The following is a 22,456-nucleotide window of genomic DNA, read 5'->3' as shown; positions in this document are numbered from 1 at the left end:
GTATGTATGCATAATTGTTCTTCATTCCCCAATCAAGGAAGGTCACCTAGAAGAAGGGAACACATGTGTCTTTTGAGTCAACATGAGAGAGACCAAAAGAGATCTCAATGCTTTGCATCGTCCTCAAGTAGACAACACCAAGGACAACAAATAGAAGAATGAGAATAACACATAGAAGAAGTAACAAAAGAGAGGAGGAGAGAATCTGCTATGCTAATGTAACTAGTCTAGCACGTCATCTAGCCCCTGATCTTGCTGATCAATGTTTCGGGAAGGCAGGGAACACACTAGAGGAGGAACATCCAACACAGCAGATGGAGCTATCACAAGATCCAAACAAGGGCTATGTTCATGTTCCGAGCCATGTTGTTCTTGTCTAGGAGCTAGGATAAGTGCTTTAGAAAATTCGTTAGATAAATGTTTATCAATATCAACAAGTTCATATTCACTATCAGAAGCGAGAGGAGTAACATGTTCATCATGAATAACATTTTCATCTATAGCATCATCAAGGTTTATAAAAATAGGATCTTTAACTCGCACAGGATCAAGACCATCATGCATCTTATGTTTAGGAGATTTTGGAGAAAATGGAATAATGCTTGTTGAAGGTGTTTTTGGAGATTGCAAAGTTTGAGAAGTAGCTGCTTGAGCTCTAAGACGATGCTTTCGTCGGCATTCACGTGCAGAACGATTTCGTCTAGTCTTAGTAGGAAGTGGAGAAGATTGAGGAGGAGGAATGTTCTCATCCTTATCACTTGGGTGTTTAGGTTGTGGTCTCTTAGGCTGGATAATAGGAGAAGAGGAAGGTCTCTTCTCTCCATAAGAGGAAGGAGGAGGAACTGCTCCATATAAGGGAGGAATATTTGTTTTAGGAAGGAGACCAAGTCCATCATGACGAGGAGGTATAGGTCTACTTTTAGGAAGTTTATCAGACATAGACATAGTCACATCCATAGGGATGGGTTGGGAATCTTCTTGAGGAAAGACATTAGTTTTATCTTTCAAAGGAAGAACTTCCTTCTCAAGAACGATAGGAATATCAAGTTTAGGTGTTCTAGGTTCACTTAAAGATAGGATCATATCTGTTTTCCATTTTTGATAAGATTTGAAAAGATGATCACTTCGCAGAGGAAGAGATTGGAATTGTTTAGGCCAAAAATAATCTATAGGAACACTAGAGGTTCTTTCAGTTGGTTTAAAGAGACTATGATTGACAGTAACAACTTCACCATTATGGGGAAATTTCAAACACTTGTGTATAGGAGAAGCAATAGCTTTCATGGAAGATAGCCAAGGATAGCCTAGCTTCACATGAAATTGTTCGGAAGATGGAATAATAGCAAAGTTCACATCAAGGGATTTGTTACGGACCTCAATAGGTAATGTAATAGAACCAATTGCAGGAGAAGAAAATGCATCAAATAATTTCACAATCACATCTATTTTATCATAGATCACTTGATTCAATTGCAAAGTAAAAAGAAATTCTTCAGTAATAACATTAACCATGCACGAAGGATCAATAAGCACTCCACGGCAAGGTGTATTCTTGACTTTTGCAACTATGTATAAAGGACCATCAGGTGCCCTGATAGTTTCACTAGAATCAAAGGTGATGGAAAGTTCTTTAGGGATTTCTTGCTGCTCTACAAAGTTAATCACATTCGGAGTCATAGACACAAGACCATCAGATGAGAGAGAGGAATCATTAGCCTCAATCGCATTAGAAGTATGAGAAGGTAATGGATTAGTAAAAATCTGAAGATTTTGATTAGGAGGAGCTACAGATGTGTTGCCTTTATCATTCACTCCAGAAACAGAGATAGTATTATTATCAATCAAATCTTGAATTTTACCCTTTAAAGAAAAACATTTTTCAGTATCATGCCCAGGCTGACGATGAAAGTGACAAAAAGATTTGTTATCAAAATAAGGTGAAGTAATCTTTGCAGGATCAATTTGCCTTATAGGAGGAAGAGTAAGCACATTTTGTTCCAATAACTTATTCATAATACTATGCAATGATTCATTCAAAGGAGTATACTTTCTTTCTTTCTTGAAAAATTTAGAAATAGGAGGCACACCTGATGCTGCATTCACATTGTTGTTGATGATGTTTTCATTGAATTTAATGGACTCTCTGTTCGGTTTAAACTTCCCAAATGGTTGTTGACTACTATCACCCTTATCACTCGGAGCCATAGGATGTGATTGTTCCATTTGACTCACAGTCAGTTGATAATTGTGAAGAGTTGCACACAACTGTTGGAAAGAAGTAAACTCAGAAAACAAAAGTTTGTCTCGAATATCTTTTTGTAAATTAGAAATAAAGATTCTTTGAATATCATTGTCAGGCACTGGAAAAGAAATTTGAGCATACAAATGCTTATATCTACCAATGAAATCAGTCACTTTTTCTTTAACACCTTGTTTACAATGCATTAAATCAATCAAAGTAACTTTAGGACTTATATTGTTTTGAAATTGTTGAATGAAAGCATTTGCAAGTTGTTCGAAAGAAGTAATAGAATAGGAAGGCAACGAGCAATACCATTGTAGGGCTTTGTCTCTTAATGTTCTAGTAAACAATTTTGCAAGCAACCTTTGGTCATAAGCAAAATCAGTACATATTGTTTGAAAGGTCTTAACATGTGTTAGAGGATCACCCTTACCATTATAAAGCTCCAAATGCGGAATTTCAACATGTTTAGGAGGGATAGCTCGAACAATGTCAAGAGAAAGTGGGCTCGCAACATCAAATGTGGGCACACTAAACTTAGATTGATTCATAGAGGCAATTTGTTGCTGTAAAGAAGAGACAGTTTGTGCAAGATTGTTAATAGTTGCTTCAGTCGAAGAATTCATATTAGATGTGTTAGATTGAGATGGAGGTGTTATGTTATTGAAAGAAGGTAAAGAGTAAGGTGGCGGGACCCTATGATAATTAGTCATAGGAGATGATTGGACAGGAGGAACACTACAAGGAGGAATGGAATGGTTAAATGAATTGCCCCCTTGTGTTATGTTCATTTGTGGAGATGTAATAGGAACACTCATTGAAGGAATGAATGAAGAAGTCAGATTGAATGAAGGAAGAGGGTTAATTGAAGAGGGAGGATTGCCCCCATGACTTGTGATCACAAGGGGAATGTCTTGTATAGAAGTAGTCATTATGTTTGATGTAAAGGTAGGTATGCTAGCAATAGAAGTTGTCAAAGGAATAGAGTGATTGACTTGTGTAGGAGGTTGTGTATAACCTAAAGTTTTGGCACAACTCTTCATAGGCATCACATTCGAATCCACAATGTGTGCAATACCATGCAAAATATCAATTCCATTCTTATCACTTTGAAGCATACGTTTTAGACCCTCAATTAAAGGAAGAGCTTGACTATCGGGATACTCATGAGACATCCATTGGTGAAAATCATCAAATTGATTATCCAATTTTGAAAGTTGTTCTACAGAAACCTCATGGAGAGCTTCTTCATCATTAGGAGGATTAGAGGAATTACCCATGTCCTCGTTAAAAAGGCTATTCAAATTAGGTTCCATCTCCTCGGTAATTAAACCTTGGAAAGACTTAATTCTACGGCTTTGTCTAATAGGAATAGTGTAAGTAGGGCTTGTTGTTGTAAAACTCATGCACTAGAGAGGGAGAAAAGATTTTGAATTTTAGAGGTAGCAATTTTCAGTAAAATCAGCCAATCTTCTAGATTTAAGCTGTTAAATGCAATCATGACAGTCTCCCGAAATTTCGAAAAAAATGTCCGGGACCATGGCGCTCGAAGTGCACACGGTCCTTGCAACTTTTTTCGAAATTTGCAGGGATGAAAGGTATGATGATTTTAGAGCTAATCTAAAAAAATTGAGTGATTTTACGATCTGTAGATAGGCCAAATTAAAGTTGCAATCTCAAAATTGAACCCTACCCAGATTGTCGAAAAATGCAAAATTTGAATTTTGAAAAAGAGAGGGAAACTGAAATTTTGAATTTTATTATTTTAGAGGGAATGTCAAAAGCAATGCAAGTTTTGAAATTTGAAAGTTGACTCAATTTCACGCAAAATTCAATTTTGAAAGCAGAAATCAAAGTTGTTGTAATTAAGCACTTAATTTCAAAAGTCACAAATTGCAAGAATTTGAATAAAGCACTGAAATTTCGAATGAATGTTAACACAATTTTCAGATTTAGGACAGTAAGAACACAATTTTGACACAAAATTTCAATTTCGATGATTTTTGAATGATTAGAAGCCCTAAACCAAGCAATCACAAGACCAACTTTGACTGTAATTTTGAAGGTGTTAGAATTGATAAAATCAGCCAAAATTCTGGATTTTAGCAGAAAAATACAGTAAGATCTTGCTCCCGAAATTTCGGAAAAAATGTCGGGGACGATGGCGCTCGGAGTGCACACGGTCCTCGCAACTTTTTTCCAAATTTTCAGGGATGAAAGATATTGTGATTTTATTGCAGAATCCAAAGTTACAGCTGATTTGGAGATGTTTTGATCAGTGAAATTGTCGGACAAAGGTTGAATCAAGAGGGTTTCAAAAATTAAGGTTTTGACACTTAACCACTTAATTTTCAAAATTAAAGCACAGATATGAATTGATAATTTGTAATAGAAGGGCAGATCTGAAACAAGCATTAATAATTAAGCATTTCACAAGTTCAGTTTTCAAAAAGAAAATTTAGGGTTTTTTATGCAATCAACCTCTAAAATTTGCAAAAGATCAAACATGGAAATGTAATCAAGGAATCAATTTTCAGATCTAATCATGAATAATCAGAAAGGATGTTCACGTCGGGTTCACCAAAATGTAAAGCGAAAAATCGCGATCGAACCCTAGTTGCTCTCCCCTCTTCCAACTCCGAGGAGAGAGAAGGGAGGTTGCTAGGGTTGATGGTTTTCACTTAAGGGAGAGACTTTACATTCAAAAGAGGGGTTGAAACCCACAAGATCCAATCCCACACAATGCAAGATTGGATGCTAAATGCGTTTCAAGGGTTAAGACAGCAAGGCTACCCTCTTTTGTAAAGAATGTTGATAGAAGAATTAAGCTAGGAATGCATAGAAAGTGACAAAGATTCGCTTATAAACTGAGATAGGGATATAGGATGAAGCTGCGGACCTGGAATTAGCAGTAAAATGTCGATACGGCACTGTCCTGCAAATTTGAGCAAAAGTTGTCGGGACGATGGCGCCCGGCGCCACGGTCCTCCAAAAAATCTGCGAAACGAAGGGGGATCTGTTCGTCTCTGCACAAGGATTCCAGATCTTCAATTTCAGCCGCGTACCTGCAACCTACACACAGAAAAGTGAAGATGATTGGGGGGTTAGGGATTAGGGGTTTGCCTTTAGGTCAAACCCCGGTTTTGGAATTAACCAAGAAATGAGAAATTGCTGTAAATGTAAATGTATGTAATGTAAAACAAGTACTAATACCTTGTTGTAAGGATGTTTGTATCCTTATGTGCGAAGGTATAGATGTTGTTGTTTGTTGTATGTTGTATGTAGTAAGTGATCTCCTCTTCAATGGTTGAATCCTTGTCTTGAATGCAACACTTAGCCTTGAATGGAGACTTGGAATGAATGCTTGAATGCTTGAGTATAGTTTCCACGCTTGTACACATATGTCCTTCTTACCCCAAATGGGAGAGGAAAAATGTAGTTTATATACTTGTCAATTAGGGTTAATAGACTGATTTTCCCGACCTTAGGCCGACTAGGAAAGTTAATTTCCAATTTGCAAACAAAAAGACCCGAGACCCCATAGGAGACCGGGCCCAAAATAGGCCCAGGGACCAGGGCGCTGGGCGCCATGGTCCTGGGGGACCAGGGCGCCCTAGTCCTGAAGGACCAGGGCGCTGGGCGCTCTGGTCCCACCTCTCGGGACAACAGGGTGCAAAGGAGGTTCAGGCCAGGGTGCTTGAAAAATGCAATTTTTAGTGTCGTAATCAGGTTTCAGGGTCTCCATTCAGGTTGCGTGTTGTGTCGCCATCGTGAAGCCCGAAATGCAGTCGAAATTGCAAGTGTCGCAATTTTAGGATGCTACAACCTTATCTTATCTTGTCTGGCTGGCAGCTGATAGTTTTCAAGTGCCTGGTTCAAATTGTGGTTGTTTTTTATTATTGGCTAGTCATGCTTTTTGCTATCTGAAGTCTTTGTCTCAGGTCAAGAGAGCAGAGAAATTCTTTGTTGTTTGGCTGAGGGTGCCTGCTAACCCTCGTCATTTGCCCTTAAGTTTGAGGCTATAGCCTAGTTGGTGTGCCCAGCATGAGTTGTATTGATTATATCTTAAGTGTCTAGCTAGTTCTTTCTGCCTATGGCAGTGCTAGTGTTTGGCTGGCTTTTGTTAGCTCATCTGTGTTTGGGCTACTAGTTTTCATGGTTTATTCTCTATGGCAGCGATGTACTGTGGGTTCTAGATCCTCATAAAATCTGATGGTTTTGGGTCCCTCCAAAACCTGATGTATGGGGTTTTAGGTACCCTCAAAACCTATTTTCCCCATAATCAAAAATAAATTGTTAATCATGTTTATATGCCTATAGATGTATATATTTTGAATAATTGGTTCATGCATGATAAATTAGATAAATACCATATAAAACCCCTCTAGAGAGTCATTTGATATTGTCTCTCATATGATATAGTAAAATTTAAATATAATAGGCTATGCAATTTAGTGAGAAAATAAAAATAAAAATAGCAGTAAATTAGATATTTAATCTAGTTTTTTTAAGAGTGGTTTGACTAAAGAAAAAGATGCCATAAGATTGATTCCTTAATCCAAATTTGTGGTAGAGTCAAGTTCTCAATAAAATATGCATAAACCAAATAAGTTCCTTGACATATGTTTGTTAAATGTAATCCAAAGATAAATTATAATGCATGTTTGTTAATTGTAATCACTAAAATATGAAATACTTTAAATATACTACAAATAAGATTCTTTGGAAAACCTTATATATAATTGCAATTCTACCTAAGCTAATTATTCTAGTGCTATGTACATATTAGAAAATTTTGTATAAAAAATAATAGTCTTTTGAAACAAAATTAGTCATAAGATAAATCTAAATAAATCAAAAAGATTATACAAATAGACCATAAGAAGAACCTAAATAAATTATTAATTCTTAAATAAGAATCTCTTCTTGTTGCAACTAATCCTAGAATATCTTCTTGTTCCAACTAATCCTAGAATCTCCTCTTTTTCCAACTAGTCCCAAATCATTAATGTTGAACTAAGTTCATATTTCTCTTATTCCAACTAGTGTCAGATCATTGATGCTGAAGTAGGGTTCATATTTCATTATTCCAACTAGTGCCAGATCATTGATGTTGAAGTAGGGTTCATATTTCACATTATTTTCAATATAAAGAATCTCTTCTTTTTACAACTAGTCCCACATCATTGATTATTGAACTAATGTTCATATTTCACATTTGTTTCCATTCCTATAGTTTAGCACTTTTGATTAAGCCGAGAGGCTTCCTTCATTCACAGGATGGGCGACAACCCGTGTCAACATTTTTGGCGTAACCTTTTCCGGCGTAGACATTTCCGTCAACGTCAACTTTTCCAACACGGAGATTGCAATTAAAAATGGTTATCATCTCCTTGATTCCTGGTCATAGGTGAAAACCATAGCCATTAATGTTTGAAATAATCTACGATGACAATTGAATTAGTTATTTCCTAAGTTTTACGGTTTCACTATTAACTACACAAATCATCGTCATAACAGAAACAATAAACCCTACCTTTTTTTCGCGTACATAATTATTTGCCACTGTTTTTTGTAGTTGTATTCTCTCAAGGAAGTTAAGTTTTTCAACCGTTTATTCGATATGAATGAATTAGAACACATTGGATTCAACTTGTGTTTTTAGTTGTCATCTTTCAAAGCATTGCAGACAATGGACGCTTCCATAAAAAGGTATATATTATTAATTTATATTATTAAATTTTTTTTCTTCTGTTCATCTTATATTATTATAGAGCCATATCTTGTAAATTTTCTTTTGGTCTTAGTAATTTTGTTTAGTTCATATTCTGTATATTATGAGCATTTGGATTTCACTTTTTTTTAGGATGGAACTTGAAAGTTCAATTCAGAGTTTGCTTCTTTAGGTACTTGAAAGTTCAGTTATTATATATTTAAAAAAAAATTGTAAATAATTAATAAATAGAACAATTTTGTTTTAATCCATTTTGTTTTAGCTACAAAATACTTTGAAAAATGAAATTTATGTAATATATATCAATTATATTTTTGTGTTCTTTTGGGGAAAATTATTGTTACTTTACATTCAGTGGTAATTTGAAGACAAAATTTAGTTCCATTTTGTAAATTGTATTAGTTTAATCAATTCCACTATAGTATGTCATATTTGTATTAGTATACATCATTGCTATTTTAGTGTTCAACTACTTATAATACTTTTGAAATTACTTACAATAAAATAAAATAGTTAAATTCAAGACCATTAATTTGATTGAATTAAATTTTTAAGATTAAAGTTAAGAAATACAAATACATTAAATTAAAATTTATTCAATAAATAAAATTACACTTAATAAATTGTTTTAGCAAACAAATAAAACTTTAATAAATAAATTTAATAAAATTTAATTAAATAAATTAACTTAAATGTAATTGCATAATTTAAGTTAAATGTATTGAAATAAATTAAATTAAACTTTATAGAATGGATTAAATTAAATTAAAATGTATTCAATATATTAAATTAAACTTAATTAAAATAAATAAATTGAACTTTATTAAATGAATTAAATCAAACCTAACTAAAAAAACCTTAAGTGAAAATTCATTGCTTCAATTAAATTAAACTTAATTAGTTAAACCAAATTAAACTTAATTACATGAATTAAATTAATTTATAGTTAAATTCTTTAATTAATTAATTTACAGTTAGCTAAATATATTAAATCAAACACAATTAAATAAATAAAAATTAAATTAATAACTTAAATTAATTTAAAACTAGCTAAATTAAATAATTAAATCTTAACTAAATTAAATAAATGAATAGTAAACTAATCTTCATGAAATTAATTAATTTTAATGAAATAAACTAAATTAAACTTAATTATATAAATTTAAGATAATAATATATAATAATAATAATTTAAGAAGTAAAGAATAATTTATTTGAAATCAAATGAAATGTAAAATAGTAAATATTTTTACATTAAATATTATTCAATGTTTTTTTGTTTTTTTTTGATAAAAGTGGAGAACCACAATAATTTTATTAATATTAAAACGTAATTTGATAGCTCTTGAGGGAAAGAATCGGGAAAGAAAACCATGAAACCTGTAAAATCCCATGCAACCAATACATATATCTCTAGGGAGGTCAAAATTTCGCCATAAGAAATTGACATGAAAAATTGTTGCCTTTATTTGAAGATGTCAATTTGTAGGAAAAAATGAGGAAAATCATCTCACCCTATCTATGCTTCACTATTTAAAGAGAAAAGTAGAAAATATAGTTACACAGTCTGCTCAACCCATTTAGAAAATTAAACTTTTGTTGAAATCATTGTAACATTTTAAAAAAAACCAAAAATAGTGGACAACTTTAATGAGTAAAACAATTAGGGCAATCATTTGAAATAATGAAACAACAAGTAGTTAGATCTTCGATTTGATTCTACCTTTATCAAAATTTTAAAGACAAGAAGAGGACATCACTAAATACAATCATAGTTCTCACAAGAAATTAGTTCATATAAATACAATCATAGTTCTCACAAGAAATTAGTTCATATAAACATGTAAATAAAAAATTGTTGTCAATCAATAAAAAAATCCAATTTGGATTTTGTGTCAATTTTTTTTTTATTACAATTAATGTCAAATAATTATGTAATAGTAGGTAAACAAATGTTTCCTTTATCGAAAATTTTGTACTCTATTAAAATAAAATGATACATTATGTAAACATTGTATTTCTATGTTGTTGTTGTTCTTTTAATTATTTATTTTCAATATAGTATAATACATATTGATACTCAATACTATTAATAATTTGCCAAGAAGAGAAAATATTTTGGTCATAATGAAATATAAGTTTACAAGACTCATTCATTAGTCAAAATTTGATTCATACTACAATGAGATAGGAGACACGAACATGGGTCATGTGGATATTTATGAATTTGTTCATAGAATTGCAAAGGGGGGAGGAAGGTCAATTCTTTCTCAAACCATGGCAGCCTTAGGATTAGTGGAAGTAGCTACATTTCCCATGTCTGTACAATCGATTGATTTGGTAGTGCAGTGTGTAAAATATTATGATAAAGATGAAAGGAAGATTATTGGCCCCTTGGGTGACGCGGTATTAGATATTAGTCCTCATATGATATAAAGAGTGTTCAGTATTCCACAATATACAAAATACAAATGTATTGATTGGATAGTTGCTAACAACTATTATGAAAATAAAAACAACAAAGCTTCCAAATTCATTAATGACCATCTGATTCTTGAAAGAAGTAAGAATGTGAAAAAGTTGGCTAGAGGACAACATAGAGCAGAATTCAAAGAGGAAGCAAAAGATTACATCACACTTCTAAGTAGGGTATATGGTACTCCAGAAGCGAAACACTTCCATCCATGGATGTGTTATTATATTTTGAAAATAACAAAGGGAAAAAAAATTGATTGGGTAGCTATAATTAGTGACAACTTGAATCGACAATTGATAGATGTTTTGCAAAGCAACATATTTCACATGAGTTCGTATTTAGTATACATGTTGGCTTTCAAATGAAACTATCTAGGACTAAATAGAGTTGGAAACTTTAATGAAGGAGGAAAAAGGATATTTGGAAAGTAAAAAATACTATTGCAGAGTTAGTGATGCCTTCATTTTTTTCATAGTAAGACATCTTGACAATGATTTAGGCAAAAGATTATCTTCTAAAGCGAGCAATGAACTATCAAAGTTTGGGAATTGGTGTATCCAATTCCAAACATTCACATACATTAGAGTTGCATGTTTCCATGGAAGCCCATAGAAATTGCCCAGGTACCCTTCAGACAAAATAATTCTACTTGAAATGTGTAGACAAATAGAAGAAGTTGATAAGGTAATGGGGAAATAGGGGTTTGTTATATTTGAATTTCTGATTAAGGTTGGTGATTACTCATGTGCTAACATGGATGTAGCTCACACGGCTAAAATTGAATGGCACATCTCCACATGTACAACTTTAGTGTGAGGTACGGTTTTGATCCAATAGGAATGATCAGTAGAATAATAGGGGCAGACTACAAACATCAACTTGCTTTAGAAGATCATTGGGCAAATTGCTAAAATAAAAAGGAAATCAGAATGAGAGATTACTCTAGACTAAATTTTGATATCATGAGAGCTTGCAAGTTCGATAGAATACCTGAGCACATGGAAGAAGATGGAAATCAATTGGATCCAATTTGATACACAATGGGCATATGTGATCAACCGATGGGATATGGTGAATTGGTCTATAGTTGAAGATGTGTCAGTTGAGAAAAGAACAATGAATGTCATACTAATGCCACTGGAGTGGTTGGGAAAACCTTATTCTCTATTACCGATACATAACTCTACCAATCAAAATACAAAAAAAATTGTCGAACCATTAGATGCAACAAACTTGAACATGGAAGAAGATATGACATGTATTCATCTTGAAAGAGATAGAGAAGAATTTTTCACAAAAGGAAATGATGCGGCCATGAATGACGTTGAAGAAGAAGAAGAAGATAGTACACCATTATTAAAAAGACAAAGGTTTGAAGGGCAAAGTGTCGATACAATAACATTGGAAACAGGAACTATTAAACCATGCTTTAATGTTGTTTCAGCATCCACATCACCTTCCCACAATTACAATTCAATGCAAAGTGTACCATGCTCTTTGACTCCACTTTCAGATTCCTTGGCTCCTATTCAAAATGTAGATGTAGAAGGAATCTATAGAGCATTTACAGAATGGAGAATAAAATTGTAGAATTATGGTGTGCAAGTGATAAAGAAGGCAACAAAATTTTATAGTCGTATCATTCAAAAAGAAAATATTGCAAGGGAACTTGATGAAAAATTTGAGGAAAAACTTTTCATGTGAAATCAATATATTGAAATTTTAAAAAGAATGAAAGAAGTTCCTTTGAATGAATTGGAGGTATTAAGAATTGAAGAAAACAATGTGTTGCTTAATGAATGGATCAAAGCAAGTAAGATGAGACACAAAACACTTCTAAGTTGCAAAAAAAAATGAATAGATTGAAAGAATCTATCAATTTGTATTTGAGAAAGATAGAAAAGTTTCTCAAAGATCTTGATTGCACCTTTCTAGAAAGTTCTTTGATGGTTCGACTAGCTAAAGAAATCATTAAAGATTTTTTAGACTCCCTTCACGGAGAACTACCTAAACAAGAGATTGACAACATGATGAGGAAGAAGACTAAAATTGGTCAATTTGAAGAAGACTCTACTCAAATTACTGGATTACAGTAGAAGATTAAAAGAATTGTCCTTTTTGTACAAGTGAAAATGAAGTACCAATTGGGACCAGATGAAAACGAAATAAACAAAGTTATAGATATATTTGTTCACCAATATCTAGTAGACACATTAACATTTCTGCTATGTAACACATCTTCTGACATGTATCAATCAAAATGTTACTAAATTTTGAAAATGTATAAATATGTCAATCAAAGAATTCATGTTTTTATTCTTTGATCAATTCTACAAAGAATATGGTTGCCACGTTCCAGTTTATGTAGTTAACTGATCTATGTAATTGTTATATATGATCACATGGTTTAATGTAAATTCTCATCTACTTTGTCATTCATATTGCATTTATCATTACACAAATAAAAGTATATCCGATAAATAATAATCATATTTATTTTATCAAAAATTTTATATATCAAATTGAGTGCAACTTAAAGTTTGAATGTTTTCTATGATTTCTTAAATGGCAAAAAAATCAATGTATGCATCTCATACACATAACTTATCATATGTAAAAGTTAACATATGAAACTTTAGTTTAATTAATCAAATTCATATACCGTAATTAAAATAGACTATATAAATATATATCATTTTGCAAATATGCCAAAACATAACTTTACATTTCAATATGAAGAACAAAGAAGACAACATCGTAGGGAATATAAAAGGACATATCAAAGAGAATATCGAAGAAGCAAATGAGAACATATGGAAAATGTTCAAAGTCAAGAGGAACATGTACATAGTAATGAAGCAAACATAAAAAATTATAATAGAAGAAGAGCACAGGTAACACAACAACAATTGGAAAATCAAATTTCAGAAGAAGCAAATATAAGTAGAAGGGATTCTCAGTGAAATTCACAAAAAATTTGTCTTTATCAAATAAAAAATAGTCAAAAAGTTCCTCCCCAATCCAATCAAATCCAACAATTTGAGGACAAAAGAAGACAACAACAAAGAGAATAGAGAAGGGAATATCAAAGAGAATATCGACGAAGACAGAGAGAAGACAAGACAAATGATCAAAGGGAAGAACTTCGATGAAAGCATAATAATGCAAAGAGACAAAGATATGGTAGAAGAAGAGGAGAGATAATAGTACAAGAATTAGAAAATGAACATGGAGAAGAAGAAAATTTCAGCAGAAATAGACGATAAGGAATTATAGAAGAATCACCGACAAATGAGTATGTGCCTGAAAATAGTCAATATGTACAACATGATAACTTAAATGAAAGAATGAAAAATAATGTAGACAATCATAGTGAAATGCTTCAAAATAATTTTAGAATTCTGCAAGTCATTTTTTGAAACCGAATAGATAGCTTTCTTTGTCCAACAATGTGTTATGTATGCCAAGAATGTTACCTTGGAATAAAATTCATACGCACATCAAAAGGTCCTGTTTGTAATAGGTGTTGGCAAGAAAAAGGAAACAATATATTTTCTTCTTCAAATAATATGGGCCTAGGGCCACAACCCAGAGAACTTACTAATCTAACTCAGGTAGAAGAAATGTTGATTGCTCGAGTAAATCTAATTTTACAAGTTACACATGCAACAAGTGATCAATATAGATACAAAGGTCACATGATAATTTTTCCATAGAATATTCAATGAATTTCAAAAGGTCTTCCTCATTCAATCAAAGAGTTGCCAATAACTATTGTTCGTAGAAAAGATCAAAAAGGCACAAACTATTATTTTATAGTGAATAGAGATCATGTGTACAAAGCACTACAATACAAAGTTGAAAATGATAAGTTCTACTCTGATGTCACAATTGATGTTAATGCTCTAAACGATGTGGAAAGAGATTGTGAGCACAATATATTCAAGCAAATGAAAATAGATAATATGGAATTTGATTCTGATTCAAATCAAATAGTATTTGTTGGTCTGATTATGGAGATAGATGAAAGAAACATAATAGATCAAACTACTTCAATGGCTTCAAGACCACCTAATATGAAAAAAGAAATGGAATTAATCCATGCATGGAGTAATAACCCACACGCAAATCCTTTAAGAATGATTGATTGGCCTGCAATTGGTGTGTCTCCAATTAACGAATATGTCACATTAGGATTACTTAACATGGCATTCCCAGCATTGTTTGTTGATGGTAGATGTGACTGGTTAGAACCACGAATAAGATGAGTTCACCTCCATGAATATGTTAAGAATTTTCTCCGGTATAGGGATCACCATTTTGGAAAACACCCAATATTTAGGTACTACATGATGTACATGATAATGAGACATCGAGCACATAGTTCAAGTGCGGTTTTTGTAAAAAGAAACTTTGAATATTTGCCCATCACCACAAATGAATTGCGTGAGCACATGGAGTAGTCGCCAACCTCACACCTGGCTAATAAGTTGATGAGATTTGGGACAACATTAAGAAGAAACAGGTCATATTGGTCAAAATGCAGAGCAGAACTATCTGACATGCTACATCAAATAGGAACACCAGCAATATTCTTCACACTAAGTGCAATTGATTTGTATTGACCAGATTTACATGAATTGATGCCGGGAAAAACACCAAGTAATCCATGTGAAGCTCAAATATGGAAGAAACAAAACGTTATCAACTACCCTCACATAGTTGCCCACTATATGCATTTAAGAAATTCAAACTTTAGAAAAGAAATATTAGAAAAGGGCTTCAATGTTGAAGACTATTGGTGCAGATATGAGTGGAAAAATAGGGGATCACCACATGCTCATGGATTATTATGGATACATGGAGCACCAAATATGGATAATATAAATTGGTCTAATGAACAGGAAGTAAAAACTGCAGAAAAATATTTTCATTCCATTGTTCATGCATGGAATCCAAGAGTCAAGATTCATCAGCGAAATGTACAGGTATACTTATGATGAACAATGAAAATTTTTGTTCTACATCAGAAATGTAAACACCTGTACGAATAGCCAACTAATACATTAATATTTGTTGTTGCAAGCATTTCCAATTTTTTCTCTACATCCATGCTTAAAAAATACAAGACAACTTACTCAAATGGATATAGATCAAGATTATGAAGAAATCCTTAACATTGTACAAAGACATACAATCTTTAGAGAGGGTGCAAGCTTAAGAAAGAAAAAAGGAAGCATGATTTGCAAGTATGTACTTTAAAAAATTTAAATTTTATATATAAAGAGTAAGTATAATATTGCAACAATGCTGAATAAAAAAAATTATATAAATTGTAGATACAATGCTCCTTGGAATTTAAATTTGCATGGTTCAAAATTATATGAGGATAAAGATACCAGTGAAAAAAAATTTGATCCAGCAAGGAATGATGATAGAGTCAATTCACATAATCATTATATATTGCAATTATGGATAGCCAACATAGACTGGAAACCTGTTCTCTCAAAACAGGCTGTGATAAAATATATTGCAAAGTATGTAGCAAAAGCAGAGAAAAGTTCAGAAACCTACCATAAAATATTGATGCGTCTTGCAAATATTGAGAACCCAGATGATCTTGCAACGAAAAGATATAGGGAACTTCTAAATGAAACTATTATTGAGAGAGATGTTGGAGCTCAAGAAACATCTCACATGCTATTAGAACTTCCACTCATTGAAAGCAGTAGACAGTTTGTTAATCTGAATGTCTCATGTGAAGTATTCAAACCTAGGGCTATAAATGATGGATGTTCAAATGTGGTGACTGATCAGCAAAGTACTATACATTTTTTTTGCCATTTTTCGTTGATGAAAACCAACATTGTTATAAAACCCTAAAAACGTCGACTTTGTTTGTTGCCCTAAAAATGCATGTTATAAACGGCTGGGATGCTTAAGGCATTGCAAGGTTGATGTACTATTTTTGCTGGATAATAAGAAAGATTGGATGGCTGTGTATGGTGGACGTAACCCATTCTGGGTGAACCACGTGAAATCTTTGTGTTATCTGTGTCTTGTTTTATTTCTTTATCTTTTGTATTTAAATCTGCATATAATTGTTAGTTCATATTTGCTTCGGACCTGCTTGAAACCCTAACAATTGGTATCAGAGCGAGGTTTTCTGTATATTGGCAGGACTTTCAGATTTGAGTGGGAGCAATGGAGGATTCCAAATTCAAGGTCGAAAAGTTTAACGGCTAGAATTATCAGTTATGGAAAATGGTGTGTCGGAGAGAATGAATAGGACCATCATGGGACGTGCAAGGAGCATGAGATTGCATGTTGGATTGCCCTTACATTTTTTAGCAGATGTTGTACATACTACTGTCTATTTGATAAATAGAGGACCTTCAACCCCTTTGGATGGTGGTATTCCAGAGGAGGCATGGACTGGTAAAAAGGTAAATTATTCTTTTCTAAAAACTTTTGGTTGTGAAGTATTTGTCCATGTTAATAAAGAAAATAGAACCAAGCTTGATGCTAAATCTCAAAACTGTACCTTCATTGGATATGGGATAGATGAATATGGCTATCGGTTATGGGATTTTGAAAATAAGAAAATAATTAGAAGTAGAGATGTTATATTCAATGAGAAGGTTATGTATAAAGAACAGATGCAGGAAAAGAAGCATGAACAGGACAAACAAGAATATGTGGTGTTGGATGAGATTCCTGAAAATGAAATACCACAGGTACCTGATGCTCAGCAACAACAGATTGTCCCACAAACTCCTGCAAGTGTTAGACATTCTACGAGGACAAATAGACCCCCTGAAAGATTTTCTCCTTCTTTGTATTCTATTTTATTAACGGATTCTAGTGAACCAGAAGAATATGAAGAAGCAATGTAGGTAGATGCCAAACAACAGTGGGAGCTAGGCATGAAAGAGGAGATGGACTCCTTGATGAAAAATAAGACTTGGGACTTAGTCCCTTTACCTATAGAAAAAAGAGCCTTGCCTAACAAATGGGTTTATCGACTGAAGGAGGAGGAAGGAGGTCAGAAAAGATATAAGGTCAAACTTGTGGTAAAACGTTTTGCACAGAAAAAGGGTATAGATTATGATGAAATATTTTCTCCAGTTGTAAAAATGACTTCAATTAGAACTGTACTTAGTCTTGTGGCTACAGATGATTTACATCTTGAACAATTAGATGTCAAAACAGCTTTTCTCCATGGAGATTTGGAGGAGGAAATTTACATGTTGCAACCACAGGGATATGAGGTCAAAGGTAAGGAGAACTTGGTGTGCAAGTTGAAGAAAAGTCTGTATGGCCTAAAGCAAGCACCCCGACAATGAAATTAACCAGGTCATTTGCTATGAAGGATTTGGGTGCAGCTAAGCAAATTCTCAGTATGAGGATTACATAGGACAGGAAAAATAGAACCTTGAATTTGTCCCAAAGTGAATATATAAAGAAGGTGTTAAAAAAATTTAACATGCAGAATGCAAAAGCAGTTAGTACACCTTTAGCTAGTCATTTCAAATTGACTAAGGAGATGTGCCCAAAGGCATAGGAAGAGGTTAATAAAATGTCTAACATCCCGTATTCATCAGCTGTTGGCAATCTGATGTATGCAATGGTATGCACAAGGCTAGATATTTCACATGCAGTGGGAGTTGTGAGCAGGTTTATGAGTAATCCGGGTATGGAACATTGGAATGCTATGAAATGGATTCTTCGGTATTTGAAAGGAACTACTACGAAGGCATTATGTTTCAAAGGATCTAATGCTGCTCTAAGTGGATTAGTTGACTCTGATTTGGCAGGTGATATTGATTCACGGAGGAGTACTACAGGGTATGTTTTTACTATAGGGGGAACTGCAGTCAGTTGGGTTTCTAGGCTGCAAAAGGTTGTTGCACTTTCAACCACTGAAGCTGAGTATGTTGCTGCTACAGAAGCCAGCAAGCAGATGATTTGGTTACAATGTTTTCTGGAGGAATTGGGTCAGACACAGGAGGATCGCCCTTTGTCTACTAATAGCCAGAGTGCCATTCATCTTGCGAAGAACTCTGCTTTTCATTCAAGGACAAAGCACATCCAGCTCAAGTACCACTTCATCTGGACTATTTTGGAAGAGGGTTAGTTACGGCTTGAGAAGATTCACACAAGTGAGAATCTTGCCGATATGTTCACGAAGGCAGTTCCATAGAAGAAGTTGATTTCTTCATCAGTTTCTGTTGGTCTTCTTGATTGATAATTGTGGAATTTATACCAGTCAAGTCCTAGTGTTTTATCCAGTGAATGTTGCATGTACAGTGGTGTCGTGTAGTATCAGTCTCCAAGTGGGAGATTGTTCGGTGTGGAGCCTGATCAGTCTCCAAGTGGGAGATTGTTGAAATGTGGTGACTAATCAGCAAAGTACTGTACATTTTTTTCGCCATTTTTCGTTGATGAAAACTGATATTGTTATAAAACCCTAAAAAGCCAACTTTGTTTGTTGCCCTAAAAATGCATGTTATAAGTGGCTGGGATGCTTAAGGCATTGCAAGGTTGATGTACTATTTTTGTTGGATAATAAGAAAGATTGGACGGCTATGTATGGTGGACGTAACCCATTCTAGGTGAACCACGTTAAATCTCTGTGTTATCTGTGTCCTGTTTTATTTCTTTATCTTTTGTATTTAAATCTGCATATAATTGTTAGCTCATATTTGCTTCGGATCTGCTTGAAACCCTAACAATGGAGAGGTAAATGAAGAACAAACAAAATCATTCATCAATGGATATAGAACAAGGCCATTGTCTATGGAAGTTGTCACAATGATTGATGTGGCTAGATCATGGATTTATAATAATAGACGAAAAAGTGATAACAAATGGCAGGCCAGAAAAAATGCATCAATAGTTAGAGTGTTTCCAAGATTTTTATCCATGCCTCCATGTGAGGCAGGAAAATTTGCTGATTTTTGTTTTTCAGAATTGTTACTCTATAAACCTTTCCGTGACATAAGAATAGATATTGGTGATGACAAAAACTCCATAATATCAAATTGGGAGTCATTTAATTATAATCCATGGCATGTGGAGCGAACAAATAATGCATAAAATAATGAGAATAGTAGTGATTCAGAAGCTAAAGAAAATGAATTTATTCATGGAAACACTACAGAGCATGAATGGGAAATCATTTCCAGATTACATCATGGTCAATTAATGCAAGTTTATGAAATAGATATGTTGGGAAGAAGAGATATTGATAGGCAAACAAATTGGTCTTTCGAATATCCAGGTGATGAATACACATCTCAAGCAATCAACTTCATCAATACAGTGAGAGATAATGGATGCCATATATATAATGATGTAGCAGTACATATTGATTAGAAAAGCCTTAGTGGAAAACAAGAAAAAGCATTATGCATTATTATGTCACATTATTCTATGGATAAAAATGCGACACCATTGTATATGATAGTTCAAGGAACAGCAAGAATAGGAAAGTCATATCTCATTGGTGCAATCAGTAAATCTCTCAAAAATGCAGCCATGCCTAATCAATCTCCCCTTTTACTGCTTGCACCAATCAGAGTTACAACATTCAACATAAGAGCATCCACAATTCATTCGAAGTTGAAAATTCCAATAAAAGATTTTAGTGAACTAGAAGGAACAAGATTAACACATTTTCAAGAAGAAATGTCTTATATCAAATACATATTTATTGATGAAATGAGATTCATTGGAGAAAAATTGTTGGAGAACACAGATTGTAGACTTCGTCGAGCATTCCCAGAAAATTGTAATCTCAACTTTGGAGGTAAATGCACAATTGCAATTCACTATTATTAAAATTTCATTGCATAATACTAAATGCAAATTATATGTATAAAAATTTTAAACTATCAATTTATAATATAGCCATTACTATTTTTCATTTTTTTCTAGGTATTTCTATCATTTTAGTTGGATATCTAAATCAGTTGCCTCCAGTTAGAGACAAAGCAGCATATGATAGCAACAGATGAGAAAAACTATTGTGGGAAGACTTCAAAATTGTGGTAACATTGAAAAAAATATTGTGACAGGATGGAGAAGATATACAACAAAAGCAATTTCATGAACTATTGACAAACATGAGAGAAGCACACCCTACTATTAATGATTGGAAGTTGTTAATGTCAAGAACAAACAGTAATCTCACTGCAACAATGAATGAGGAGTTTGACAATAATGTTCATTTATTCTCCACAAATGATAATGTTCACAATCAGAATAGAAAAAAATATATTTACTAAAAGAACCTATGGCACACAGTGTTGCAACAAAATCTGGAAATCTTAGTGCAATGGAACGAAGTTTGCAGGATGAACTTGATATGGAATTGTTGATCTCGAAGAATGCAAGAGTAATGTTAACTATTAATCTATGGATAGAAGCGGGTCTTGTAAATGGAGATTTAGGATATGTTGAAAACATTGTATACAAACCTGGAAGTATGCCACCAGAACTACCACCATATGTAATGGTTAAATTTGATACTTACTCTGGAATACCGTTCGATGCTCAAAACCCACGAACAGTTCCTATCAGTGCAACACATAGAGGATCTACGACCCAGATACCATTGAGATTGGCTTGGGCAATGATAATACATAAATCACAAGGTCTAATACTTGAAAAAGAAACAATTGATATAGGTCCAACTGAAAGAATAGGAATGACATTTGTAGCTATCTCTCGTCTCTCATGTAAATTCCCTAGAAGGAGTACGAATAATTCCACCATTTACATATGATCGATATGAAAAAATCAAAAAGGGAAAACAAGTTGAAAAATGCAAAAATGAAGAAAATAGACTGAAAGCTTTAGAAATAAGTTATTCTAACATATTATAATAAGCATTCTATTTTTTATTTAATAAAAATTAAATTTATTTTGCTCATGTCAATATACAATAACCTTGTAATGTTTGTTTTTATCAAGCTTATTTTATTCAAATATATTGCATCTATATGGCTATGTCATAATTGATTACATGTATATCATTGTCAATTATTTTTATATACCATTATTTACTATGCCACTGGAATTTGCAGATGTAAGGTGGCAAAACTGAATTACTTTCAATAAATTACTTTTTTTTTGCATAGCAGGGGTTACAATTCAACAAAAAAAATATGTTAAGACATAGGACCATTACAGTTGATCACATGTTTGAACATAATGATCTTCAAATGATCCATAATGCAGAAAGAATTGCCTTTTTGTCTTCCAAAATATTCCTACAAGAGAGAGGCTTAATTACTTATCGATCGCCAACTCTTATAAATTCCAATCAGTTCTACAGTGATTCTGAAATCACAAAATTAATCAGTTGTGAAAATTGTGATCCAACAGAAGTACAATTTGTTTCAAGAGAGGTTTGGTTTGACTCGCCTCCAATGAGACCTGAAATCGATTACCAAACTATATTCCAAGGAAATGGGCCGCTTTATTTAACAACAATTCTTAGAGGACCACAAATGAGTACTATTGGCCTATCAAATCTACACTATCATGGACAACTATTTCGTATGTAGTTTGCATCTCAATCGGACAGTATATGGAATAGATAACTTATAGATAGATGGGGTCCACAAGGAGTTTTTTTAAATATACCATACTATGAATGCATACCTAATATTGTCAGAGAACAAATTCCAACATGGACACAAACAATTTGCAATTTCTATCCAAAAAGAAATGAAGACACTGGCACCTAGCATCTCCACCGACACACCTTTGAGCACCTATATTGGTTTGACATCATCGATCCTACAACTGAATATTTGATTCCGATAAATGCTATCTAGACTACAAATGTTAGTGACTTTAAATAGAATAAATTACCAAAAGCGGGATTTAAGTTCACATTACTTTTAGTTGATTTTTTCAAAAATTTGACTTCTTAAATTTTTCTTATTCAATACTTATCTCATCTTAAAATTAAAACACTATTTATTTCAATGAT

General features: G+C 33.2%; 1 protein-coding gene across 1 annotated transcript; it reads left to right on the top strand.

Moving 5' to 3' along the window:
- Positions 1-20,749: 20,749 nt before the first annotated feature.
- On the top strand, positions 20,750-21,241 carry LOC131875210 (uncharacterized). Its single transcript, XM_059219272.1, has one exon. The coding sequence runs from the start codon at positions 20,750-20,752 to the stop codon at positions 21,239-21,241; it is 492 nt and encodes a 163-aa protein (XP_059075255.1).
- The last annotated feature ends 1,215 nt before the right edge of the window (positions 21,242-22,456 follow it).

The sequence above is a fragment of the Cryptomeria japonica genome, chromosome 4 (genome assembly GCF_030272615.1).
Source record: "Cryptomeria japonica chromosome 4, Sugi_1.0, whole genome shotgun sequence".
Lineage (NCBI taxonomy): Eukaryota > Viridiplantae > Streptophyta > Pinopsida > Cupressales > Cupressaceae > Cryptomeria > Cryptomeria japonica.
Note: the sequence above shows the minus strand (reverse complement) of the source record. Positions and strands in the feature narration are given on the sequence as shown.

Excerpts from the sequence above, each read along its gene's own strand:
- LOC131875210 (XM_059219272.1), top strand. The coding sequence starts at position 20,750 with ATGGCACACAGTGTTGCAACAAAATCTGGAAATCTTAGTGCAATGGAA.